This window comes from Anticarsia gemmatalis, chromosome 17 (assembly GCF_050436995.1).
Source record: "Anticarsia gemmatalis isolate Benzon Research Colony breed Stoneville strain chromosome 17, ilAntGemm2 primary, whole genome shotgun sequence".
Taxonomy (NCBI): domain Eukaryota; kingdom Metazoa; phylum Arthropoda; class Insecta; order Lepidoptera; family Erebidae; genus Anticarsia; species Anticarsia gemmatalis.
Window position 1 is genome coordinate 3,338,333 of NC_134761.1, and position 10,261 is coordinate 3,348,593.

At 39.0% G+C, this 10,261-nt stretch overlaps 2 protein-coding genes across 2 annotated transcripts; one reads left to right on the plus strand and one right to left on the minus strand.

The window, feature by feature from the left end:
* Positions 1–337: 337 nt before the first annotated feature.
* dpa (disc proliferation abnormal) lies at positions 338–10,190 on the minus strand. Its single transcript, XM_076125301.1, has 16 exons — positions 9,924–10,190; positions 9,516–9,641; positions 8,995–9,158; positions 6,831–6,998; positions 6,252–6,350; positions 5,979–6,111; positions 5,205–5,447; positions 4,625–4,853; positions 4,133–4,327; positions 3,663–3,839; positions 3,368–3,455; positions 2,982–3,142; positions 2,360–2,483; positions 1,500–1,741; positions 926–1,136; positions 338–534 (listed from the first exon to the last, which is right to left on the minus strand). Exons 1-16 carry the CDS (start codon positions 10,054–10,056, stop codon positions 439–441), a joined length of 2,589 nt encoding a protein of 862 aa, XP_075981416.1. The 5' UTR covers positions 10,057–10,190; the 3' UTR covers positions 338–438.
* Positions 7,131–8,263, plus strand: LOC142980031 (uncharacterized). Its single transcript, XM_076125302.1, has 2 exons — positions 7,131–7,718; positions 8,053–8,263. The coding sequence occupies exons 1-2, from the start codon at positions 7,431–7,433 to the stop codon at positions 8,251–8,253; spliced, it is 489 nt and encodes a 162-aa protein (XP_075981417.1). The 5' UTR covers positions 7,131–7,430; the 3' UTR covers positions 8,254–8,263.
* Positions 10,191–10,261: the final 71 nt, after the last annotated feature.

A 10,261-nucleotide genomic window follows, 5' to 3' on the forward strand; every position in this document is an offset into this window, starting at 1 on the left:
ACTCGTACTTTTTAATCATCTCTTCCAGTGTTTAGTCGATTTTTACATCGAGTTTACGTATTTAGTCGAGTGGAAGGCTCACGGAACATTTTGTCTGAGATTATTTTTGCATCGAAGCACAAGGGTGTTCTTTGACTATAGTTAGATATAATGCGAGTTCGTTACTGTATTGTTATTTAGCCACAGGCTTTTTGATACACGGATTGAAATATTGTGTAAATAAAGATAATTTATTGAAATTGTTGCATTTTATTATTATATATATTTAATTGGCCCTGCGACATTGTCTAAATAAATGTTTTACAGTTAGTTGGATGCAAAAGAATTAAAAATAACCTTTGTAGAAAAAAAATCTTATATTTAATTAAAGTAACAGGTAATGGAATCTTAATTACTAATTATAATGAACAGATTAAACAATATTATCAACGAATCAGATCAACACAGTCGCAGGTGGGTGTGACTGACGATAGTCACTTTGCCTTCATCTTGTAAATCTCGCAGCGCTTCATCTAACTGCTCTCGCGATACCGTCTGGAATAGAGAATTTAATATAAAACCTCACATTATAACCCCACAAAAGATCAAAATAGACTATAAGTTACATAGTTTGTATAGAACTTATAGAAGCCATAATGTACTTCAGTCATTATTTAGATTTTCAATCGTGACTAGAAATAGTCATATAATAGTTTTATATTTAAAAAAACTTCACTACACAAGCTTTAAAAGTTAAATGAACACATTTATTAAAATCATTGCAAAGATAGCAATAATTTTGGTCAATTTTGTACAACATTTTGTGTGTTAAAGACAGCATTAAACTTGTAAGAATAAATAAAGAATCAAATCAGTAACATTTCGTACTAATAAAGTTAAATAATTAATTTTAAAATATGAAAACTACAGGATAATATAAACTCACAGTCTGTGAATTAGCATTAATCTCTTGCAAGATCTTGGCATGTGTGATGGTATGAGGCTTGGAGAAGGGTTGTATGAGCTGCTTCAGTGCTGCCACGAGGTCGGCGCGGCGACGACGAGCGGCCGCGCCCAGCCCCGTGGTGAGGATGCCCACGTCGATGCGACCTGAGGCAGGGTCTGTGGCCGACTGCTTGAGGGCTTCACGGTGCAGTCTGTGGAAGAAGATTAACAAATAATTAAGCATAAGTTCTGCGTAATAATAGAAGATAACTTGCAATAAACATTGCTATTATAAGATAGAGAATATTTGCGGTAATTCAACTAAATCAACATTTTTATACAATAGAAGAGTATCGTTACTTTTGCGTCACATTTAAAATATCTTTCATTTAATTGTGGTTTTAAGCAATACATAAATATGCTGTACACATCTATGCGCGTATACGCAAAAAACACAACTACATGAAACTGCGTTCAGTGTAACTTTGACATAACGAGCTGTTTTTATGTTACTATTTTCTTTGATTTTTTTTCAGTCATCAGCTGATAGTAAGTTAAAGTAATAGTTATCTTACCTTGCAGCTTCATCCACATCCAATATTTCGACTACAGGCGACAGTCGTAGCCTCGCATGTGCTTCAGCTAGTCGTATAAGAGATTCTAGCTGTCGCGGGTAGGCGGAGATCTGTCCACGACCGCTGCCCACGCGCCTCATGTCGACATAAGAGTCAATAAGTCTCTGTTGTGCCGCCTCGCTGAGGGTCGGCTGTACGTGCTCCTTCGCGAACGCTATGTAGTCACGCATTAGTGACATATCCTAGAAACAAACAAGATTATTTTAATGTACAAATACTTACAAATAGGGCTTTAGTCTTTGCAATGTAAAATCTACTGATCTATTGGAAACAGCACGCACATTTAATTTTTTCATATTAAACTCATTAACGTACTTTCTGTTATTAATACAATACAATTTCAATTTTAAGAGTGGAAGTAAAGCAGTGAACAGCTCTGTATATTGTATATCAGGTTTTCCGAGAAAAACGTCGTGGTTTCAACTTAAAATTGATCTTTTCATCTGTTATGAGTATCAGTAAATATTGTTAAAGTAATAAATAAGTTTAAGTTGGCACCTCCCACGCAAGTGGTCGCAGGTTCGAATCCGAGGCAACACACCAATGACTTTTCGAAGTTATGTGTGTATTAGAAATAATTATCACTTGCTCTAACGGTGAAGGAAAACATCGTGAGTAAACCTTGCATGCCTAAAATTTGTTTAATACATTTATTGAGGGCATGCAAAGTCCCCAACCCGCACTTGGCCAGCGTGGTGGACTCAAGGCCTAACCCCTCCCCCTCGTTTGGGAGACCTTTGCCCTGCAGTGGGACAGTTATGGGTTATTAAAAAAATAAATAAGATCGGTATAATACTTACAACCATATCTTCATCGTCTTGTGCAACGGCGGGATCTTTGTAGTAAAGTGATACGAGATGCGAAGCCAGCCGCCGGTCGAACACTTCGTCTTGTGGGTCCAGCACAAGGAAAATTAGATCGAATCTGATAAGATAACAACAAATTTATAATTATATACTCCTGAAGATTTTCAACAATAACAAAAATTGTTTTCCCTAAGATTATTATCTTAATATTGTAATTTATGATACGTGCTTCAAATCTTTGATTTTCTCATATGATATCGGTTAATAAAGCTTACATTGATACACAAAACAACATCGCCGCAAAGTTTGAAAGAAATTCGGCACTTGGCTAAGATCGATCAGGGTTAAAAAAATGTAATATTAGGTCGGGGAAAAAGTCTTTTCGCATTATAGAATGCATGAACTTGTAATCAAATCTCTTTGGCTTCAAGAATCACAAATGAGTACACGGTTCATTCGTTAGGTTTCTTCAGTGAGCTCGTGAGGTACCCAAATATCGAGCTTTTTTGTGTAGAGAAAAGATTTTATCACAAGTTCATACATACTATAATGCGAAAAGACTTTTTCCCCGACCTTATATTTACATTATTATGTTTTTTTATATGATTAAGTTCACCTGGACATAAGTGTATGTGGTAGTTGTACATTTTCAACAATAGTTTTATTTTTGTTCCACTGAGATTCTGCAGGGTTGGCGGCCGCGAGTATAGACGTGCGGGCGTTGAGCTGACAGATTATACCCGCTTTAGCTATCGACAGGGTTTGTTGCTCCATGACCTAGAAGAAAACCAGATCATATTTTCTATTTGTTTGTTTGGTTAACCACTTACAATTTCTTTGTCTGTATTTTGGCTGTCTGAGTCCTACTACCTTTGTCTAACTTTTGAATTATTCTGATGTTCACAGAGAGGAAAAATAAAAAGGTTGCTTTTACAACGAGTCATCGGTATCAGACCCTCAAAGTACTGTGTATATATTGTTTATGTTTCCAACTTTACTTACTTCATGCAACACACTGCGCGTAGAATCATTCATTTTGTCAAACTCGTCAATGCAGCAGATACCGTTGTCGGCCAGGACTAATGCACCACTGCAAAATAAATATATTGATTTAAATTTTATATAGGTCGAGTTCTGTCGAGTATAATACTGTACATTCAGCACAAAGACGCTCATTTAAACTAAGTACAAATTATAATAAATTAATTTTATGAATAGAAAATAATCCAGTTTTGAGAGAAATATCTTCGGTTAAGCAACGAGCCAGCTTGCAACTTAGAGTAGATAGTATACTCACGTCTGCAACACAAGCTGCCTAGTATCAGGGTCCTTAGTGACGTAAGCGGTCAGACCGACGGCGGAAGATCCTCGGCCTGATGTGTACTGCGCGCGTGGTACGAGTCCGTGCACCCAGCGTAAGAGTTGAGACTTTGATGTACCCGGGTCACCGCAGAGAAGGATGTTGATCTCTGACCTGAAGGTAAAATAATAGATCTTTGAGTATTAGTGAATTAAATAAATGTTTGTACGACTTTTGAAGCTCTCACTCACACGTGTCATGTGTTAGTGAAACATATGTTGTTACACAATAACCATTGCTGTCCCACTGTTGGGCAAATATCTCCTTCCAATTTGAGGGATATCTCAAAGCAACTAAGAACAGTTAATCTTAATAAAAGTGTTTAGGAGAATAAATATTTCCTCTTCCGCACAATAGCTTGTATATCCCAGAACAGGGGCTTAGAGAGAAATTAATTTTCTGTTCACCTGAAATGCGTCCTTCCCGCAGCGTTAAAGTTCTTCTTAGTTCCACCAAGCAACTGCAGCAGACATCCCTTCTTGATGTCCAAGTTCTCATAGATAGAGGGAGCGATGGCTCGCGCTAGACGTTCATAGCAGTCCGACTGAGCGGCCAGAGCTTTGAACATTTCCACACGCTCCGGCGGGAAGCGATGCTCCTTGCTGTAGGATAAAAACAAAAACTTATTGTAGAACTTTGAGACCTATAACGTGGTACCAAAAGTTACCTTATAGCTTGCTAAAAAGAAATCCTGTATCGATAATTTCGCTAACAAATAGCAGTTTCGCTATCCAATCGAGAAAATCTATTTGTGCTAAAGAAAGCATGCACTTAATACAATCGGTCCGTATAGTATGTTAGTGATTTTGGCCAGTATTTTTAGCCCTAAGTTCACAAAGAGCATTATAATTATTAAAGTGTCAGATTGGTAGTAAAAGCTAACTATTTCGCTGACTCACCCATCCTCAGTCTCCAGCAGGCGGTCGTTGTGCACCTTCCTGTAGTGCAGCGCGTCGATGTGCGTCTTGTGCAGCGCCTTGAGCGTGGCCTTGCGCGGGTGTACTGTGGCGGGCGCGGCGCGGAACACGCCCGTCACGCTCACGCGCTCGCCCGCCGCCACCGCCTCCACCAGCGCGCCGTGCGCCAGCACGCTCACCGTGGCCGGGGTGCGGCCCGCCGGCATGTCGTCTGACGATACAATAATGTTTAATTAGATGAGGGTATTTTAAAACGAATCAAGGCTGCATTTCATTAATAGTTTCACTTCAGAAAGAGCCAATTTTCACCGACAATACTTTACTGATAACACCTATAAGTATAGATAATTATTATACCACCTAACTTAACGGGTAGTAAGATATTATGTGAAGTCATTATAACGATTTTAGCGAATGATATGACTGCTAAATCTAACGTGATTTAAAAATCGCAGATCTATTTGGGATACAGAATCAACGATGGTTGATTGTTTTGATCATCTTATCAACTTTACATCGACATTGTACAACAAAAAAATCTTCGAAAATAAAGGAATCTTACCGGGCGACTCCTGCAGCTTAACCAGTTGTTTATCACTGAAGTGCGACCTGTTATGTATGAGATGGTACGAATGAGCCGTGTTGCAGTGGCTGCAGTGTGCGGGCTCGGGCACGCGGCCGCGCTCCAGCTCGGCGCTGGCGGCCGCGCCGCACACCGCGCAGCGGAAGTACGCCTCGCGCATCTCCGGGACTATGCTGGAGGTGCGGATCACCATGCCCGACAGTGTCACCAGCTGGTCGATGTCTGGGAATAGAAGATATTTAATGAAATTCTCTTTATGTAGACAAGCATGGAACAGTCTTTCTTCACTTCTGCATCACTAACCATCGGTTTCTGTGTACATTTAGCGGTAGTTTATCTATTCAATAGCGTTTGTTATATAAGTGTACCTCAGAGACCGGGGGTTAGGGCTCCTAAACACAGTGCCGCTGGCCATAGCCTCCGGGTGTGCCAGCGGGTTATGCGGCTTGCCGGCGTCATTTGTTTCTAGCATTCGAACGGCATTGATAGGTATTGACAGCCCGCGCAGCATGTGTGTAGCAGTTATAAGACTGATTCGGTCCCAAATTAAAAGAATATAGGAAACAAATGCAGTGACCCTCATACCCTCATGGTATGGACGTAATCAAAGGGAAGATTCATAAAGAGGTGGATGGATTACGTCGTCAAGTCTTTCAAGACTACAATGGATGGGACTAACGTGTTTTATATCATGCCCATTAACCCGTACAAAATGTGGTGCATCCAACCATGTGCAGAACTGTTACAACGTACCTTCAGGGTTCAAATCTCTCATGTTCCGTTGCGGCGCGTTGAATGGTCGCACTTGTATCTGATGCTCGAGCACTGCAGCCGGGTATCTCTCAAAGAACAACTCGTTGACTGCCGCGTCGAATGCTGGTACCACCTAGTAATAATTTTCGATATTATTAAGAATCTCGGCAAGCACGGGCGAAATAATTTTAGGTGTGTTCTATGTTATATTATATACTTAATCAATTAATGTTTTCGTATCATATTCTTAAAAGGGTTTATGTAGATACGTACCTCTTGTGGGTAGCACACAAGTTGACGATGTAGTTTAGCATCAAATATTTTGACATGTTCACAGTCTACATCCAGGAAAGGCTCCTCCAATGTGTTTATCTAGAAAAAAAACACGTTTTCAGTACATTCCTACAGAGGCGCCCGTAGCCAGTTGCACTCACCGGTCGGTAAACGATCTGTGGGTTAAGCAAACCTTGGCGCGGTCATTCCATAGATGGGTGACCGCATAGTGGTATTTGAACTGGGCGTCTCCGTGCTTCGGAGGGCACGTAAAAAGTCGGTCCCGGTTGTTGTCAATTAAGATAACAGTCGTTAAGTCACGTCAAAGGCCTTTGGGCGGCTTGAACAACTTTGACACTAGGTTGACCACTAACCATACGACAAGAAGAAGTACATTCCAGTAAACACCTATATTTCTAATACAACTAAAGTCTTCTGCGAGTCTGTGTTATATATTATGCGCCGTGCATAAAATAGTGTTAATATCTACAAAGGTAATCAAAATAGACTGGGAGCACCCAATATTCGCATATTAGACTGATTGTAATGTAAAATTTCTCACTAAAATACAACACTTACCTCTTCCAGTTTTTGTTCATACAACGGTTCGTTCGTAAGAGCGGTGGGCTCGACGAATCTTTGTATAAATTTTACGAATTTGTCACGACATTCCGCGATGGCCACGTCTGTACCCCACACTACTAGCTGTGGCTCACTGGAGGGAACATCTGTTGTGCCTTCTTCAACCTGTGGAGTCAGAAAATACGGAATTTAAGCTTTTGCTTGTAAGAGATTTGTTGAAAGATCTTTAGCTTCGTAAAATACCGGTTCAGGCTAGATCGGCAGAAGGTTTAATTGCCAAGATGGTTGAATTTTGTGAAGTAAAGAAATAAAATAAAATAAAGATGAAAAAGAATGCCATGGTAATTTGCTGCTTCTGAAAGTATTCTTTCTATAGTAACGCATTAGCCACGGCACGGGGCTTGTCTGTCTACAGATATAGCGACAGAAGGACATTTTGTACTTGCGCTTTCGAAACAAAACCTCTATTAAAATACTCTACGAAAGAAAAATGGAAGTAACAATAACCAAAGCCGTCAAAACAAGAAAAAATAAATCAATTGTCATCAACAAAATCTCAAAAAAAATATGAAAAAGTAAGAAAAAAATATACAAAAAATGCGGGATTCGAGCATGGACTTGTCGGTGCGGCGGCCGTCGTATGCGAGTACTATAGGAAAGAATATTGAGTCGGAGTCGAGTATGAACACTCTGAACGCGAAGGTGTCCACTCTGATGAGCAGTTGTAGGATATGTTTGTCGTCTATGTTTGATCCGGCGGCGCTGACGTGCGGCCATAGGTTCTGTGAGGGATGTTTAGACAAGTACTGGAGGGTCAAGGATAAGCCTGATTGCATAGTGTGTCCCTTGTGCCGTGCTAGCGCATTTAACGTGAGGTTTGCGAAGGTACAGCTTTTTTATGTTTTAACACATATGGTATTTTATAGGTACATTTTTAGGTAGAGGATTTCATCAGCCTTGAGGACAGGGCTCTCGGCTTTTACGAGACATAAGAACAAAAGCTTATTTAAATATTATTCATATTAAACAGTACAGTACACAAATAAGTCCAGCAAGGGTAAGGCTTAATCCATGTGGTCATATAGTGAAAGATCTTTGTATATCACTTACAATGGGCTGAATATCAGTTTTTGCACTGCATAATGAACACTGCCACAGTATATTGTATACCTACATAATTACATACAGTTAAGTTATACTTATTTGGGATTTATTTCAGAAAGAGAAGCCATCGACAGAAGAGTTCCGCCGCATGTTCAATCCCATTGTCCTGAACCAGACAGACGTGAACAATGCAATTATTTGGTGTCTCAAGATCAGTGCCGTGATGCCCGTCATATACTTCCTGCTCAAGTGGCTCAAACCCAACATTGTCCAGTTATTCACAGCTATTAATTTGAAGTTGGCTCAGCAGTTGTAAATTTTGATTAGTTTTGGTGTGTTAACAAATAATAAATAAGCAAAATTTTAAATTAGTTACTGGTTTTATTTATTCTTAAATGTGATTGATACTCTACTATACTAAGTAATTTATGTCGTAAGGGATATTATACTATTAAAGATTATTTAGATGATAACAAAGCTTGGGACTGTGCTGCTTCTACCAAGTCTATTTCAAAATAATGTATTACAATTTGATATTATGACATTGTTATTAATTTATTATGACATTGTTCTTAATTTGTTATATCTCATTATTATGACATTGTTATTAATTTGGAAATATTGACATTTAAAAAGAGCAAGCCGTGAGTTTCTTGCCGTTTCTTCTCACGAGCAACAGCTTTTCCGAAACGGTGGTAGATAAAAAATATTTTGACGATTTCAAATACTTGTTAAAGTTTATGAAATAAAGAATATTTGACTTTGACTTTGACTTTGACTCAAATCAAACCAAAGATCAAGGGCAGGTCATGTGTTTTTCTGCACTTGAGCATATCAATAGTTTCTGGGCTATGTGTCCCTGTTCAAAAACAGTTAAGTACAATTTTATTACTATTCTATACAATGCCATGAGCATATAGTTCAGCCTAAAAAATCTTAGGTTTAGCACTGGATGGTGAGCAAATTTTAGCATTTTTAGCCAAATGAGCAAGTCCTGCTTCCATTTCCTTTATATTTTAGCAGAACTCCTATGAATTGTGATGAACAATGAACTTACTGTTCTAGTAGGTGTAGGTGCAGGTACATTGCGGCCAAGCTGATTGGATCTCAGGTCTGCTCTCTGTCGCGCCGGCGTCATGACTCCTCGCATCATGGACCGAGGAGTGCTGAGAGAGCTTGGAGTACCATAATTGAGTGGAGAACTCATGTCTATGTCTGTTCCTGCAAAATTATGTTTTATTGCTAGTATTCAGTTCTGGTAATGCCATATTGCTATTTTGAAACAAATTAAGCAAGGATAAGGTTCTTAAGTTATCTGTAGTTTTTGTTTATAAGTAACATAAACCTGTGTACCTCATAACTCTTTATTAAAAAAAATGTTAAGCATGAATACCAGAGGTGGAGGTTTCGATGGAGTAAACATCTAATATTAGATTATTTTAATATTAGAAAATTTCATACTGAAGGTGACTGTTTTCCATACAATATTTCGCAAAATCTTAACCCTTAAGGTAATTTTTTTTTTTCAACTTAGCTAAAACTTATTCTTTATATAAATTGACAATCATTCACACTTACCCAATGGACTTGAAGCAAAGGCTCTGGCTGGTGAAGTACCAGGAATCTGATCACCAGGAGTACGAGGGGTCCTCCTCGGAGTGCCGGGGGTCTGTGGCGTACCACGAGGAGTACCGGGAGTGCCATCTGTAACATACACGATAAAAGCTCAAATTAATTAAGTGAAGTATTTTTAATGTTTATCTATTTTCCTAGTTCGCATTTCAATCTCCGTTGTAAACATTGTACTAAATTTAGATAATGAGATATTCCTGGAAATGTATCAAAGTTGATGTCACAAGTGGACTCATAACAAGTGGTTTTCAGCATCGACGAATAACAAAACCCAGTCGAATAGTGATTTAATAGTTGGGCATAAACAAACAACTTTAATTTTTATGATAATTTATAATAAGGTACAGTAATAACCTTTGGAAGGAGTACCGGAGGAACGCTGTGGCGTTTCGGGAACAACAACTTGTTGCGACGATCGTGTTCTTCTCGACGGTGTCGGAGCATCCGAAGATGCTTGAGATGAAGGGCGTTTAGATGGCGTCGACATTTTAACTTTTAGCACCAGTCACAGTGATACACACAAATACTAAACACAAATTAACAAAATTCTGTAAACAAACGCTGTGCCCGCACAATAGGTTAACTTTTCTTTTGGCGCCAAATTTGACAGCAACTGTCAACATTAAATCTGTTGATGTTCAAAAGGGCCGGACAAGGAGAGTGTTCAAAAATATTAGTTGGATTTAAAAATG